Below are 17,395 nucleotides of genomic sequence, written 5' to 3'. Positions count from 1 at the left end.
CGGTCGTCGTCCATCGCTGACCGGGTTGGATATGGCATCGCTGACCGGCTGATGCCATATCCAAGCGATTCATAATTTTTCAGGGGTCTAACAAGAAGCAAAAACGTATGTAAAACAAAGCACTTTCAACTGCAAATGTGGTTCAACTCGGGTTTTCAGTATACTTTGAAGACCTGTCGCCATAGTACTGTGAAATTTGCACACAATATAATGTTTCACTGATTTCTGCAGCGCACTGTCCGTTCGGATGGCGTGCGTGGAGAGACTCCTGCTACTATTTCGGAAGGTCTGATGTTCCGTACGAAACAGCAGTTTCAGCTTGTCACAACATGGCAGGTCAGTTGAGTAACTTGAGAGCGGATATGCATTCTTTGCTTGTTCTGATATAGCAGGCTGAGATCTAGATCATACCCGGTTATATCATGTTGATAGGGGTACATTCCAGTCTGCTACACTTCTCGTGAGTCGTGAACGCTAGGGTGCCGATCATTTTGAGGGCTGTTCCTGTCCAATGTGTAAAGATCTTTAGTTCTGCAGCAGACAAGTTGGTACACAAAGTCCACAAGGGAAGATCATTGACACATCGCGTTTTCTGATTCTCCAGCTCACGTGGTTGAAATCAACAGCGAGGCTGAACAGGAGATTCTCCGCGTCATCACATCAGCCAAAGATGGAGACAAATACTGGGTCGGACTGCGCTTCTCTCAGGTGATTCTTAAACTTCATCTGGCGTTTTATAAATCGGAACTCTCTATCCGTTGTTCAATAGTTCATTTTACAGGCTGTATTAGAATTTGCTTGCTATCCTCAGTTGTGGATGCCAACAGAAGCAAGTGCGGAATTTCGTCGATTGCAGGCGTTCAGTGCGTGGACGTCCCGTTTTCTGAATGTACATGTAGCGCTAGTTCACCTTTATTCGTGGGGTAACCTATACCCGTTGTTTTTTACAACTTTGCATTTTGGGATATCTTCATTGCAATATTTTCCATGCATAAAAAATATTAAAATATTGCAATTTGAAACCGCCGTCTGTCGAGTTGATATACCTATTATATAGTAAATAGCCTATTTTAAAACAATGGATATACTTAGGTTACTCCGCGGATTAAGGTGAACTAGAGGTCCAAAAAAGAGCGGCTAGATTTGCTTCAAATGTCCCGAACTGTCCAAATTCTCAGTTAAGCGCCACTAAACTAGTCTCGGACCTGGGTTGGGATACACTCAAAAATAGAAGTACAGCCAACAGACTTACCATCCTCCAGAAATCTAGACAAAATCTCCTAGCCCTAACGGTGGATTACTACTTGCACCCGAACCCAAGGCAATCTAGACATAATCACCCAAACTTATATAAACCCATTAAGACTAATAAAGACTGTCACAAACAGATAATGTAAATTATTTCAATGAAGCCAAGGCCCTATCGGTAATGTTGGTTCCGTCTTTGAATGCTGTCTAATTTGATTCTTCTGTTGACGTTTCTCCATCCAGTCTAACTCCTGGTACAACTGGTGGAACCAAGTTCCGCTGGCCGCGCAGTCGTCCTGGTGGTCTGCAGGCACCGACAAAACGGCCGCGTTCGGCAGCGACACCTGTGTGATCATGGGCAGAACTGCAGGGTTCCAATGGACAACTCAGCACTGTGGTCTCGGGGCCAGGGTCGTTTGTGAAATAGAAGGTTTGTTGTTGAAAAGTGTTAAAAACGTTTCTTTTGGAAAGATGTATTTATGTTGAATATTTTCTTCGTTTTAGCCCTGAAAGGCATTATCTCCTTTTGCCGACTGACTGCGGCCTAATATATTGTTGTCATTTCACAACAGGACTGGTCTGTGGGACGATTTTCAGCATCAGCCGCACGGTTTACGCTGACGCCCGCCCCTGGGTGGAGCTGGATTTCGGTCGAGAGATCTACTTGGCTGCAATAGAGACCTCTGGCGACGTGACCACGAACTGCTACATCAAAGCGTACAGCCTGCAGACCAGTACTGACGGGGTGGTCTACAACGATCATGGAAACAGCTCTGAGCCGTGTACACGTGTTAAGGTAATCTTGATGACGACTGCTTGTATGGCCAAGCAAGAGTATAGTTGGGGTAGATTGTGTTAAACGATATACGTTACAAACACTACGCAAACGTCATTTGCGTACATGAATACATTTGCATACACTCTGTCTGCTATTATCCTATGCCATTCGTATGTCAGGGACTATGTGCATGTCGTATAAATGCATATTGCCAGGAACTATTAGTACCATTAGCACACTTGCATGTCATCTCATCTATCCCGCATTCTAACTATTTGACCGTTGGGGCACCACAGATGATCTGGTAAAGCAGTCTTCTCCACCCTTCTCAGCTTTCTCCTCTTCTTATAAGAACAGTATCATGTTTCACTTAGTGGAACATTATTCCATACCTAATGTGTGCCATTGATGGGTCGCCTGTTAGCCCCCTGAATAATTGATACCATTCCCATTGACTGTATACTACTACTTATTAACCATATGTATTCTTGGTGTATCGGGCAAACACTAATGCGACCAGCGTTTGTCCAGACAGCCATATAAAAGGCATAATAGATGGAGAAATTCTATATTTCCATTATTTTTCGTAATAGGACTTTTGCATAATCCATGAGAAGAGATAAAACAGCAAATCTACAAAGATCCTAAATATTTGGTGGAGTTACGAGCTCTCCGAACTCTTGTTTCAGGTGTACCAGGCGAACACTGACCCGGGAACAGTTGTCCGTACCTTCATACAGCCGCGCGTTTCCTCCCGGTACCTGCGAGTCCTCCCTGTGGCCTGGTTCGGTCGCCCGGCGCTGACTCTGGGGGTCCTGGGGTGTGAGAGCGCACTGATCGCCGCCAGGCGTGAGTAGCAGCATAGCTTTACTCTCATCTGAACGTAGTTCAATGACATTGACATTGACAATGACAATGACAATGACTTGGCATGCATTCATTCACTCCTTCATTCATTCATTCATTCATTCATTCATTCATTCATTCATGCATTCATTCATTCATTCATTCCTACATTCCTTCATTCCTTCATTCCTTCATTCATTCATTCATTCCTTTGAAGTCTTTCATTAATTCCTTTGAAGTCTTTCATTCATTCCTTTAAAGTCTTTCATTCATTTATTCATTACTTTTATCCATTCATCATTCATTCATTCATTCATTCATTTCTTTCATTCATTCATTCATTCATTCATTCATTCATTCATTCAATTTCAGACACGGGTACTGTTTTGGGAGTGTTCAACATGGGACCTGAGTTGTCTTTTCCCGCTGCCCGTCATCACTGCACCAAGTTCCACAGCAGAATGGCGTCCCCTAGCGAGCTCCGGGCCGCGTTTGAGGCCGGAGAGAGCATCTTTCGGCATGGGTGGCTGACTGACCAGACTCACAGATACATCCTCGAGCGCCTGTCCCCTGCTTCAAATTATCACTATACCGGCATCATCAACTGGGGTGTTCGACCCAGTTCATCTCTACGTCGTGTGTGGTGCATGCAGCCTATGTCAGAAAGTACGTGATACCAGCGGTGTTTATAAGAGGTTTCCTACACATTTTTCACATTCCATCCATGTTCCTGTTCCGTTCCGTTTGTACAATAAGAAAGGATATTTCCAGTATGTCACGATTTATATGTAGGTAGCTTTGGCAGAGATGTACATCCTAAAGTGCAAATTATGCAAACTGGCACTTAATTTGCATAATTGATAAGGGGAATCTATAATTGTAGTGTTTTCCATTATAGGACTCAAATACCTGTAATATTATGTAGTTTGTGGCTGGTGGTACATTAGCAAAAACAACTATGCAAATTCGACCCTAATTTGCATAATTAGTGTAAAAGTGTTATAATTCTTCTCAATGGTATATTATTGGACAATCAACATATGGTCCGGCATAAGTTATTTAAAGGTGTACATAACCAAGCATAGATTATGTAAATGTGGAACTAATTTGCATAATCGGACTATTTCATGGAGATATTAGGTCTACGAACTCTTGTTATGTCTGTTTGGCCTTGTGTGATGGGGTGTCTGTGTGGCGCAACGGCAAGAGCGTTGGAATCTGAATGAATAGGTCCCGAGTTCGATACTCACCATCCCCCTGCCCCTATGACGGTGGAGTGATGACTTCTTTCCTGTGCACACTGTTGTTAGTGAAATGGCAAGAAAATTTGTCAAACTGCAGGGCAACATAACAGCCCTTCGCCTGTGGAGCGCGGTAGCTTAGCTCCGGTCCCGTTTTGCCACACAGAACCTCCGTAACGCTACCGAATGGAATTGTAGTTAAGCGGCTTCTAATGTACTTTAATCACACACAGCCTCAAAACTTTCTGTATGTTAGTATGTGTGTGTAATTCCTTTCACCAAAAGGTTATGTTTTCGGTGTATTTGTCTATCTGGCTGCGTGTGTGTGTCTGTGAATATCATAACTCGAGAAGCCTTGGATAGATACTGATGATATTTGTTATCTGGGAAAGGGTCTGGAAAACTAAGCTCAATTTCGACAATGGGTCCCTTAGTGGCTCTCTAAGGTGCTTCAGGGGAACCTTCGGCGTTAGTATCTCATATTTTTTATTTTCCTGTGGTCGTGATTTTTGAGTTGTAGATAGCTTTTGGGGCAGAGAGTAGGTGACGCAAGTTTGGGCCCCCTAGTTTATGAGGGTAACATATTAGTCGACAACACTTGATAGATCATCGTGATTTTTGGTATGTTTTGTTGAAGGATTGGGATGCTCCACGCCACTGGTCGCCAGACAGCCGTGTGCCTGGGATGACGTCACACCTCACGAATGCGAGCTCCACGGGTGCTGCTGGGATCCGTACCCCGGGTATCCGGCTTGCTTCCGTAAAACAGGTCAGGAATATTTTACGAGTCTTTGATTCGAAGTTTTAAAGGCTAGTATATTTGCACCCTCTCACAGCCTGGTATCCAACACTGTCCTCGTGTTTCCTAAACCACATAATAACTCTGATTAGCTAGCGTCTGGTCAGGTGTGGGACAGCGGAAGGACGCAACTCAGGCCAGCACGCCTGGGCCTTTGCTTCATGGTACATTTTAGCGCAACCGAGCTAAGTATAGGTCACAACAAATACAAAACATATATGAAAAAGTATCAGATCTAATCTAGCGTAGAAGTTCGGATTCCTCTCGCTTCTTGGTAATGGTTAAAATGTAGGATTGTATGGGATTCGTAATAGTCGGTTTGTCAAAACGCATGAGGAGTATATTTTTCAGTGCTACTCATATGTCTAAAGTAAGGGAATCTACATTCTTTATAGTATGTTTCTATCCTTATCATGCAATTACTATCTATGACGAAGTGCACTTCATCTTCTACCGTGTTTTTGTGTTGTTACAACTCAGCTGGAACAAACATCGCACTCGGGAAGAGGACACGTCAGTCGACAACACTGGACGCGAACAGTCACTCCTGGCACGGCAACGACGGCGTCAGAACAACGGAGGGTTGCAACGAGGGCAACGGCACTTGCGTCAGAACAGATAACGTCACTAGTCCAGGTTTGTACTTTTGTCGTGTCGCCTCTTTTGCTTGACCAATTAGGTTATATAACCGTTCGAATATGTACATCGCAGTCTTATTCCACAGTTTTATCTTAACGATTTAGTCATATTGTCTTAACGGGATGACAAGACATAGGACAGGTACATGCGTCAGTACAGACATTGGCCAGCCTGAAATTTTTGTCGTCTTCTTGCGGACTGCTCGATGCCATATCCGAGCATTTCGTAACTTTTGCGGGGCTGACAAAAGGAAAGTGTATATAGATAGTTAATATTTCAATATCTATTGCCCACGTTTCCTCAACACTAGACCATTGGTGGTATGTGGACTTAGACCGACAGTGGGCCATCGACAGGGTGACTGTTGTCAAACCAGTCTCCGTCAACATCAACCCTTTCTTCATTCACATCGGCGATAACGGGCAGAGCGTGTCAGCCAACCCCCAATGCGGGCAGGACCACAGCATCGCCGCCAGCCAATCGGAACTGACCATTCCTTGCGGAGGCATGCGGGGTCGGTATGTGGGGATCCGTCTGACCCAGCTGGGAGAGCCGCGGCGGCTGGAGTTCAGCGAATTCGAGGTTTATCCCGTCTCAGACGAAGGTAATAAGCTCGTTCACACTTCCGAGTACGCATGTGCAGTGTTAGGAATTCAAGGTAATGTGTCAGAGGTGAAGGCACCTGACTTGTACACATATCTCGTCTGGACCATTGACAATGTCCAGACTTCTTATGTTTATGTCTTAGGGGCCGTCACCTTTGACATATTACTTTCTTGTCGCCGCGCATACGTACTCGAGCTTATGCTGGTAAATATTATTCCAAGATAACCATCTGAAATGTATAATTGCAGCAGATTTCAGATTGTAAACAATTACATGCCTTTATTCTGCAGCCAATATTGGCGGAATAAACGTGGCAGCCCTGTCCAGTGGTGGTCAGTGCGTGAACGCGTCACAAAACGGCACCACCTGTAGCGGCATCATCGACGGTCAGCTGACACCGAGACCAGGGCAGCTCGGCTGGCTGAGTTCGCAGGGCGTTGGCTCGTGGGTTCAGCTGAAGTTTGATGGGTACTACTTCATCAACCGGGCTAAGATCGCACAGTCTACATGGGTCACAGGTCAAATCAGGACAATCAGGCTGACGTTTGATGACGGGTCCTATGAAGACGTGAGTGCGGTACATAAGACCTTAAAATGACACGTTTATTGTAAATATTTGTTAGAGAAATAATTGAAGGTAACATGCCGGGGAGGGAGTATTGAATAGAACAATATAGCATGTGACTCTAAATTCTAACTTATTGGGTTCGACTCAGTGGAAGACGAAGGATTCCGGCCTTTTTGTTATGTTTGGTGTCTGTGACGTTAAACATAGATTAGTTTCTCTAGATCTCTTGCCTATTTTGGTGGCACGTCTGGTCCTTCTTGTCGCTTCAACTGACACACCATCCCACCCAGATTGTACGACTGGATCTGATTGCCAGTCTCAGTCCAATTCTATTTCAGCTAAGTTAAGGAATTTAATTCAATACTCTCGTAGGTCCTGTGTCGTTAGTCCATTGCGACTTACCCTGGCTCTTCTTAGCAAAGAATTATGATGGATGCTAGTTTCGTATCTACATCTTTCAAAGGAAGCTGATGATAATCATATATCATTGTGTCATATCATAATGTCACATGTTACCGACACTCTCTGTGTGAATGTGCGAACCACAGGTTGAACTCAGGCAGCGTGAAGGAAGCGACCAGTACGACGTGACCCAAGTTTACTACGACGAGTTTCTGTTCGACACGACCAAAACAGACTCTGTGAAGATGACTGTCCTCACCACGTATACAGCCTCCACTAGCGGCTTCATTGAGGCTCAGTTCATCACAGCTTATCCTGAAGGTGAGGGCGTTTCTTGAAAATAAAGATTCGGACAAGAGATTTTGAGAGTTTGAAACTAGGTCGCTGTTAGTATTTGTACGTTTATTACATTTTTAAGTCCTAAGATCCTTTCCCCTGCATGTCCTTTAGCACTTTGGGCTCCTGTACGCAGCGATTTTTTTGCTATCAGGCTTCCCAATATCCATACGTGATCCAAGAATTAAAGTTTTCTTTTAGTGACCTTTTCACCTGTGGGAGGTGTCACATTTCTTCGCCGATATTATCTTCATTTGCGATATGGTCTCGCCACGTAATTACTAAAATGTTTTAACCTCATCCAGACTGGAGGACTAAAATCGCCCGCGCCAACTTTGATGTCATATAACTACCAAATGACTTGTGCTAGGCCAACCAAACAATATAAGAAAATCCCATGAGTTTATCATTTTTCGTGTTGCCAAGGCAACGGCTTTCGGAAAGGCATATTTTACGAAATTCACTAATTTTGGTTTAAACAATGTGGTTTTAAGGTTTTTCTGCTAAACCACACTTGTTTTCATGTATCTTTGATACCTAATTTATTTAAAAGTAAAAGTTATAATTAGCTATTCATAATTTATGCTAATGTAATGACTTTATTGTTCATACTCCAAGATGGTGGTCTATATCATGATGAAAAGTATAATCAGGTTATTTTCCCTTTAATTTATCACTACTTGAATTTCATCACTTCTTACAAAAACATCCGTGCGAACGTTTAAGTCCGTTCTTATTGAATTTTGGGTTAGATGTTGAAAAAGATGTATGTAAGTCTGATGATTCAAGATGGCGGATCGACAGCTATAGTTAAAATACATATGACGTTATCTTATGACGTCATTTTGACATCAATGCGGTTGTTATTGACAACAGAAGCAAAAGAAGAGTTAAATATCAATGATAAACCCTTTACTGTTAACCTTGTTACATACCTTTAGTTATTGGGAGAATTTCCTATTTAGACCCTTTAAGCCAAAAATGAACCTAATGTCGCCATAATTATGTATATTACGTCATAAGAATACAAAGTGTTCATCGTGATTGAATGTATTTGCGTTTCAGAATTCGAATTGATACCAGCACTCGCCAGATTCCGACAACACATCGACAGGAGGTCAAGAATGCCGGTACTCGCAGAAGCGTCTAACTTGTCTCTTGCCGACTGCGCCATCAGGTGTTTGGAAGAACCCACGTTTTTCTGCCAGTCGTTTCAGTACAAGGCTGGTATAAGGCACTGCGAGATGTTTGGATGGGCGGCTCCTAAGGATGGGGTGGAACGACTGGTGGTGGATTCAAGCGTCTCGTATTTTGAGAGGAATTTCGAAAGTTAGTATTTGTGGAATTGCCATTATTTCTAATCGAATTTCAACTTATTCCTATCGTAAAGAAACTAAAACTTCTCTATACCTCCTCTTGCTAAACGCAGAGAATTATCGTCTATCATAACTTCTCTTCCAGTTCTAGGTACAATTTAATTCATAATGTCCGTCCTTCCCATTGTAAATATATTTTCTTATTTTCAGCTTATTTACTGATCGAATGGACTCCACGCATGACCTGCTCGTGTATGTACGCGAACAGTGCCTCACGTGTACCACAGATAGGCCCGTGTTTAGCGCATCATCCTCGATACCACTGGCTGCACACTGCAGAGGGAACTCTTAGAAACGGAGAAACTTCGCAGTGTCTCGAGCTTCTTCCCAACAACGCCATTGTCACGACGGACTGCTCACCGATCAGAGAATCTATATTCTTTGAAGTCAAAGAAGACGCCTTGAGCTGGAGGGTGTTGGGGAGAGAGGTATGCTTTGACAACATAGATGGAAGCATTGAGCTGGTGAACTGTTATGCTGGCCGAAAGGTTTTGAGGAAACTACCGTTACACGAGGTAACTGAGTTGCTGACGATGTCTACACCATGTGACGCCAGAGAAGGTAAATACGTGTGGCAGTTTCGGTACCATGCCTTGGTCAGGTCTGTATCCGCTTTTGACTGCTTGTCATATGAGCAGTTGGCAGTAATTTGGTTGGGATAGACTGATTTGTCTAGTCATCGTTGGATTCGTTGATAGTACGTTTAGGTACAGCATCGGGTGATTCAAAATAAATCAAACGATGATTTCATTGATTAAACATTATTTGCGCATTTCAGACCCGACAACAAATGTAACGGGGATCCTTTTAGCAGAAGTTGGACCTGGCACAGTGTCGGCACATTGGAACTTATCAGAGTACGCCTGTGAAACAAGGTAGGTCCATGGATACACACACCATCCGTAATGACTTGTACATGTCACAAGCACTGCCGTTACAAACAAATCACCAGAATTTGTCAGGTTTGCAATAGAGTAGTGACAACAAAGTTCTGTCATGTTGTACCCTCGATCAATGGGACTCGCAGCCGCCATATTGACTGCTGACGTCATGGGTCGACCTTCTTGAAGCCTACCAGTTGACCCATTTCGACCAATCATAGAATACCTTAGAAACACTGTATCAGAACTATGCTGTGCTCAAAACGATTGAGATGAAGGAGTTTTTAACAAGTGTCAATTGGTAGCTCTTTCATGTGTTATCCGCAGCACTGTGCTGGTTGCCCAGACAAACCTTAGAACCAGTTTGACGACGAGCTGGAATGTTTATTGGGACACGGATTTCCTCATGTTCACCAATCTTGGGCTGGAAGTCCCGTACCTGTTGGAGGTATACATCATGACACAAAGAAGCCACATCTACCTGTCCTACTCAAGAAGGATCATGCTTCGAGGTTGGAAGTTTTCATTGCGATCGTACTAAGAGCAATAGTTGCTTTCGTGTCGGTTATGTAAGACAATGTCGTCTTATGATGGCGATCTTAAGTCACGTACTTTTGTAGCAAACTCCATTTATATCACATTTGAAAATTACTACCATGCAGAAGTTTGTTTCATGCGGTAGTAATATTTAATCACATAAACTGACAAAATAGCAATATTTACTTTCGCAAAAATGGTACTGTTTTTGGTGTGTCTGTATCTTACGGTATTTTTTGGATAGCTTTGGTAATGATATGTGTACCTTCCAGGAAACGACGTGTGGATTCAGAATCTGACGGTATCCATGGTGACAGAAGAAAGCTTTTACGTCACCTGGAATGTCACTTCTTCTCTAGTCATGGGGTATCAGGTTACATATCATCTGATGGGCAGCGAGAATATCGGCGAGCTGTACGTGCATTATCCGGAAGTGCATTTGAGAGGGCTGCTGCCAGGGGTTGAATACAACGTGTCCGCAAGAGCCATCACTACAGCCTTTGAGGGTAGCGCCAGCAGTCTCCAACAATACACTGGTAGGTAAAGAAAACGTATGTCATGCGAGTGAAAAAAGACATAGTAGATATAGATTTTGAACATGTTGATGAAGGTTATTAGACAACCAGGGAAAATGATACACAAGATAACTCTCTAATAAAATTTTGTCATTACCCAAAACTTTGACCTCCCTGAACGTTCGTAGAATGTTTTTTTCCTCTCAAGTTTTCGCATGTGCGTAGTATTTTATCTCGTGTTTCTTATAGAATTATAATGTATATGCCGTCTTGTATGATATTGTCTTGCACCATTGTTATCTAATGTTATTTGTAGAGCTATGTAATCAGCTTGTGTTGCCTATAGGTCCGTGTAATGTACTGTTGCATTTTAAATAAATACACAAAATTTAAAAATTTAAACAAAGGCAACTCTCACTGATGAAAGGAAGTGGAAGCTACTTGAAAGGCATGACTGTTTCCAACATCTATCCAGTTACTTGAGAAACTGTTATCCTTCGTAGGTTTTGAAAAGTTCTGATTTAACCTTCTATTTATTGATATTTTTATGAAGGTTAGACATCCAGGTAAACAATATTCAAATACAATTCAATCTCTACAACCAGATAAAAAAAGGATATTTACTTCCGGACATTTCGAGTGACATCCATCACTCTTCTTCAGCGTCACTAGAATGAACTAGCAGAACAATTCAATACGAGTACAGCTAACTAGAAAAACTGGTTTAACCACTAAGTCGTTTTGATCACATGCAAAAGTCACTCAAATGTAAATCATGTTAGCATAGTTCCCTATGAATTGTTCTGCTAGTTCAGTCTAGTGACGCTGAAGAAGAGTGATGGATGTCACTGGAAACGTCCGTTGTTTTAACCACTTGTAGAGATTGAATTGTATTTGAATATTTATTGATACGTCCGTTGTTTTAACCACTTGTAGAGATTGAATTGTATTTGAATATTAATTGATATATTTAATTTTTCAAAAATATAAATAATTAAATAGTTACTGTTACATGGGAAATTGTGTTCTATGCAGTAGTCAATGCCAACTGAATAACCGATCGAGGATACATACAATGTGCGACTTAATTTGTTTGGACGTTTCAGGCTCAGACACTGGTCATTAGTCAAGTCGAGGCAAAGCTTCAGTCGTGTCTTATCAGCATTGTTTTTGTTATGATTTAAGGAAAAATGTGGTCGCTGGCCATGTAAGTACCTTCAAATAACGTTTTTTTTCCATTCTTGTAACAGTTGTGGACTCCCCACGTGATTTCCGTGCCGTGACCGTGACGGACCGTTCCGCTACTCTAGTCTGGACGGCGCCTGAAGGCGAGGTTGTGGCGTTCCTGCTGGAGCTCATACCGGTCCTTGCTCCATCAGAAGCAGCAAACACTTCCCTGAGCAACAGCCTAACAACAGCGGATCTAACAGGGCTAGCCCCGCTTCAGCCTTACGTCGCGAAGCTCTACGCCGTTGGTCACGCGGGCGTTAGTGGCGGTGTGTCTGCTCCGTGGATAACAGGTTAGAAACCTAAGGCCGCTGCAAGTACATTTATGGATGATATCTTATGTAGAATGCAAAAATAATGAGATAGCGTAAATAAAAACAAGCTGGCTATTTGTTAGAATAGACACCACTGTTTCGAGATAGAAAACGCTAGTTAAAATAATGTACCAGCCACTCTAAGACAATGTCCTGGAATGAAATGTTAGTAATTCTTGAAAATACATAGTGTAGATATTATACTTACAATATCATGAATATAGGCCTGTTTAGTAGTTTACCATACATTGCCTCCGTTATTATGCAAGTACTCTACACATAGCTTTGTATGTCTGACCTCAAAGAATCCCCAAATAGCTCAAGACACATTAACATAAATGTAAAATATTTAATGTACAATGTATTTTTCACCCGACACAGGAACAGCTACTGAGGAGCAAACACTGATATCTACGAGCGTTTCATCTACAGAATCTACCAGTAAGTTTGTCCAATGTTTTCTCTTTCTGCCCTCTCACTACAATCTTGACATTATCAAAAGGTTGCTAAACGAGCACTTTTTGTAAAGTCGTCTTTTAGGTGGGCAATCAGTTTGCATGTTGTTCTATAAGGCAAATATTGCCAGCGGGAACTCCATGACCTCATACCTTCTCCAACAATTCATTATTCTCTCAACAACAATGGAAAATAAGTGTGATGAAGTCAACCTTGATATACGTTACATTCTACACCTAATACAGGGGAAGATCTCTTAGTTCATTGCCTTGAAGTGGTCTAATGATCTTGCTCTGAACAATCCTGTTAAAGATATATGTAAATTATATATATAACATGACATAACCTGCCTCAATGTGAGAGAGCTAACAATTAAAAAATGCATTGCTAGATACTACTTCAGTACCCACCCGAGCTCGATCTACAACAGAGAACATGCCAGATACAACGGATGACATTTTGGAAGGTAAAACCGACTTGGTCTATATACATTCTTATCGTTATAAGTATTAACTCTTAGAGTTATAAGTTGAGTCAGAATTAAGACGATACAAACTTGATGACAGCAAAGTAATCCAAACGTTTCACCACCTTCCGTCCTTGCTCAAACTTTCTTTATCTATATAGCTGGTATAACCGCCCTTCGGCGTAGCACACCAGCTTCGCAAGCACGCCGCGCGGCAGCAGCTGGTTATATTACACTGAACGACCCGTCACATCTAAGTTTTGCGCATCTATCTGCAAGCGTTCTTTAAAAACTATCCAGAGAAGATGCCCCTACTGTACTTGGTGGCAACAAATTTTACTCTACGATAGTTCTGGAAGGGTACGAATTTTTGAGCACATCAATCCTGGTAACTCTGGTACTTGATGGCATTGCTGTTCGTCGTTCTTTTTGAGCTGGTCTTTATCTGTATCATATAATTTGCCGACAAAGTATAATGATGAATGCACTGACTTTCATCCCTACCCAGGCCAAGGAGGAAATCAAGAGAGTGATCTCGATACCGATGTGCTGAGTGAGGACGGCTTTGGAGGCTTTGCACCACTGTCGCCTTCTGAATCGTTGGAATCCGAAAACCCCGAGCAAGATTCTGACGTCGGCAGCAGTTCGAGTGATGATGCTGATGGTTGGTATACATGATTGATTGATAATGATTATAAAAAATGAAAACTTTATCTAACCAACACTAAAGACACCTACCAACATTTCGGCTGACATCGTTAGCCTTGTTTACAGAATGGACCCATCTTCTGCAGGTTCCGGGGAGTAACGTTGGAGACAAGTGACTGCAGCAACGGGTGCAAGATAACCTGTGTCGCCCCGCGTCTCTGGGTGTTTGTCTGATTGATTGTTACACTGATGATAAAGGCATGGGTAATTGAGGAAATTTCAAAGCTAGCGGAAATTATAATAGCACTTTCCAAAGAAAAGGAAGTTGGAAAGAAACTTTATCATGACCAAATAACTTATAATGAACTTCATCGAAATGCATCTATTTTAGAACAATATCATCCAGACAAGAGTTCTTCCGACGCATTTGTTGCCGACGACGTGGCTACGAGTCAGGTAATCGACAACTAGATAGCCTTCTTACTTGCATTTATTTAGTTATAATGAAATTTGTTTGTCTTTACCTACAACTTTGACCTCTGACCTCCCGTAGAATGTTATTTACTCTCAAGCTTCCGTATGTACGTAGTATTATATCGCATGTTTCTTTTAAACTCATTATGTATATACCGTCTTATGTGAAACTGTCCTGTACCATTCTTATGTAATGTTATTTGTAGACCCATGTAATCAGCTTGTGCTGACTATAGGTCTGTGTAATGTACCGTTGCACTGCAACTTTTGAATGAATAAATAAAAAAGCTTTGAATGAATAAATAAATCATCTTGTCAATAGAAAGTTTTAGAATGAAAAAAATCAACAGTTACATTTTTACCATGGCATAATCTATCAAGTTCGTACATGATTGTAATGTATCATATTGTGCCAATGTTTCTACGTATACGTGGAATTGAACAGTCCCGTGTTTAACGCATTTCCTGTTCCGTGGTTTTTAGACTTTTCCACCATTGATGGTCGAAGGTCTCGCCATCCCCGCCATTGATATCGTTGATGTCAATAACATCGCGGCAGCGGATCCAGTGGCACTTGTAGAAGCACTAGCAAGGACAATGCAGCCGGTAAGCATCACAAGTGGTTGTACCATTCTCGGATATCTGTTGTAAGTTACTTGTAACTGTAAAAACATATACGTGAATGAACAACCATTGATATCGTGGATGTCAATAACATCGCGGCAGCGGATCCAGTGGCACTTGTAGAAGCACTAGCAAGGGTAACTCAGCCGGTAAGCGTCAAGTTCACCACGAATGGCTCTATCAGTATTGATGATCAATAGTAACAAAATGAATGTGAAGAGCGTGCCTTCAACAAAATAATCGCCTAACTTGATAATTGGAAACAAACAACCATGACACACGTCAGGCTGATTCATGAGCAATATGTACGTTTGCCACAATAGGATTTGGACGACTATCCTGTTTTTACTGAGAGTGTCAACAGACCATTGACCAATAACGCGAGGACGTTGAGCTTCAATGTGAGTAAATGCCAGACTGTTTCCTGATCTGTGTTGTTTTTGGTGACATGCAGCATAACACTGTATTTTGTCAAGTTTGAATACGTAAGAACTTACCGGCCGATAACGTGTAACTAGCTTAAAAGTTGAAAGAGCCAAACAGCGTCTAAAGATAAGATTAATAAACTAGCGAGAGTATGTTCTTATCTGTTTGGTTTTGAAATTTTAAATCTATTGCACAGTCAACATTGCATTTTGTCGATCGAGCTTTTGAAGCTCGCATGGTGAAAAATATTATCATATACATGGAGTATATTACATCTACTGTGGAAATCCATTCAAATTGCTGACAAAATGCAATACAATTGGCTACACATTACCATCTGTTGAGAAAACGTATCCATGTGTATATATGCATATATGCACACACACACACACACACACACACACACACACACACACACACATATATATATATATATATGTGTGTGTTTATGTGCATCAGAGCTGCAAACGTGCCTTGGAAAGACTGAAGATAGCATCTGAGCGTTTGAGGACCACAAATGCTGTCAGCGTTCTTGCCCAGTTATGTGAATCTGTCATCAAAGCGTGTAAAGACAAGTCATTGGAAGAAAAGGTTCGTTTTTGTCGATCAATGGGTAGCTTTGAGGTCGTGTGGCATAACTGCACGATCCCGGGTTCGAATCCTGCCATACAAACGATTTTGTGTCCTTGGGAAAGACACTTTAAACTATTTTGCTTCAACCAGGTGTAAAATGGGTACCTCACTTCGGCTGGGTAGAGGCTGGGATAAAAGGCGGTGTGTGGAAGGAGAGGGTTGGGCCCTAAACACAATGGATAACAACCTCTTTGCCTACCCACGAGTAGCTACAATCCTTAGCGTTGGCGTTAACACTCGTCACTATAGGCTAGGCGACTATGGGAAGATATTTCAGTAAATCCGGGAAAGGTATGTTTCGCTGATGTATGTGTATAGAAAAGCAATTTTTCTTCGGTTGTTATAGAATAAGAACTTTATTGTGCGACAATTGTATATGAATATAGTTTTTCTCAATCCTACTATTTGCATCTAAAGCTTGCCTACCTCACTGTTCTGGACAACCTGAACGATGATCTTGCGAGAAAAGTAGTGGCGACGGACGACGTGAGGCGCATCACTACAGGTAAGATGATATCCTGGTCCAATATGCACTTTTTAAAGATTTAATCGGTTTTCTGTCCTGTATTGAAGAATGTACGTCATAATATTTTTTTTATGGTAGAGATCTGGCTTGTCCGTTTTTCCAGCAAAGCAAAAACCTTAGTATCCAGTCTTGTATACAGCCTTGTGCCCTAACCTGATTTAATTGTGATTCAGACATGTTACGATCCGTTGGACATGTCTTCCATGAAGCACTTGGTCAGGACGATTCTGCGACAAATGATTACGTTCTGTCACCTGAGGAGAGACAAGATTTAAGGCGGCGAAAGGAAGAAGAACGTGACCAAATGGTATAATCGATTTCCTATTCGTTTGCCGTAATGTTGCACCTTCCATCACGAGGAGTATGCCGTTTTCGTTTCCAGTGGACTTCCTCTTTTATGTATTTTGTAGAATAGTTGAAGATGAACTACCGCGATGAAAATTGCTAGTCATGATGTTCAACATTATCAATGTCTGATGTGGTCTACAGAAACGAGCCGTTGTCGCACGCGGACGGAGGACCCTGAACGTTATGGCGGACCGTCTGAGAAGAGAGTTGACGCCAGGTGGCCCAGCAATACGCATCGACACCGACAGCCTCTGTCTTCAAGTCCAGAAAATCCATGGAGAGGGTCTGACAGATGATCGATTAAACGACACAGGCGTGAACATTGCCTTTCCCTCTGCTGACAAACTGTTTAAAGGGTTTCAGCCCAGGTATATTCACGCTAAGGTGCGTGGAAACTTCTTCTGACATTGAACACTGAGCACGTCCCACACTTGTCTTGTGTGTATGGAGAACTTACTGCAATATGATAGGTAACAAATAG

The 17,395-nt window shown here is 42.1% G+C and overlaps 1 protein-coding gene across 1 annotated transcript in view; it reads left to right on the top strand.

Moving 5' to 3' along the window:
• The window catches only part of LOC118409181, a 24,024-nt gene extending 6,705 nt beyond the window's left edge, over positions 1-17,319 (top strand). Inside the window, exons 9-35 of the mRNA XM_035810050.1 lie at positions 232-336; positions 605-708; positions 1,492-1,678; positions 1,821-2,044; positions 2,716-2,875; positions 3,245-3,538; positions 4,751-4,882; positions 5,393-5,548; positions 5,862-6,155; positions 6,448-6,725; positions 7,274-7,448; positions 8,529-8,792; positions 8,990-9,400; positions 9,618-9,714; positions 10,048-10,232; positions 10,530-10,793; positions 12,023-12,292; positions 12,695-12,754; positions 13,161-13,235; positions 13,744-13,899; positions 14,275-14,339; positions 14,841-14,963; positions 15,305-15,382; positions 15,867-15,998; positions 16,458-16,545; positions 16,740-16,873; positions 17,056-17,319. Coding sequence (XP_035665943.1) covers positions 232-336; positions 605-708; positions 1,492-1,678; positions 1,821-2,044; positions 2,716-2,875; positions 3,245-3,538; positions 4,751-4,882; positions 5,393-5,548; positions 5,862-6,155; positions 6,448-6,725; positions 7,274-7,448; positions 8,529-8,792; positions 8,990-9,400; positions 9,618-9,714; positions 10,048-10,232; positions 10,530-10,793; positions 12,023-12,292; positions 12,695-12,754; positions 13,161-13,235; positions 13,744-13,899; positions 14,275-14,339; positions 14,841-14,963; positions 15,305-15,382; positions 15,867-15,998; positions 16,458-16,545; positions 16,740-16,873; positions 17,056-17,319 — 4,775 coding nt within the window. The remainder of the gene's footprint in view (positions 1-231; positions 337-604; positions 709-1,491; positions 1,679-1,820; positions 2,045-2,715; positions 2,876-3,244; positions 3,539-4,750; positions 4,883-5,392; positions 5,549-5,861; positions 6,156-6,447; positions 6,726-7,273; positions 7,449-8,528; positions 8,793-8,989; positions 9,401-9,617; positions 9,715-10,047; positions 10,233-10,529; positions 10,794-12,022; positions 12,293-12,694; positions 12,755-13,160; positions 13,236-13,743; positions 13,900-14,274; positions 14,340-14,840; positions 14,964-15,304; positions 15,383-15,866; positions 15,999-16,457; positions 16,546-16,739; positions 16,874-17,055) is intronic.
• Positions 17,320-17,395: the final 76 nt, after the last annotated feature.

The sequence above is a fragment of the Branchiostoma floridae genome, chromosome 2 (genome assembly GCF_000003815.2).
Source record: "Branchiostoma floridae strain S238N-H82 chromosome 2, Bfl_VNyyK, whole genome shotgun sequence".
In the NCBI taxonomy this organism is placed as follows: domain Eukaryota; kingdom Metazoa; phylum Chordata; class Leptocardii; order Amphioxiformes; family Branchiostomatidae; genus Branchiostoma; species Branchiostoma floridae.
This window is presented reverse-complemented; position numbering and strand designations above follow the sequence as displayed.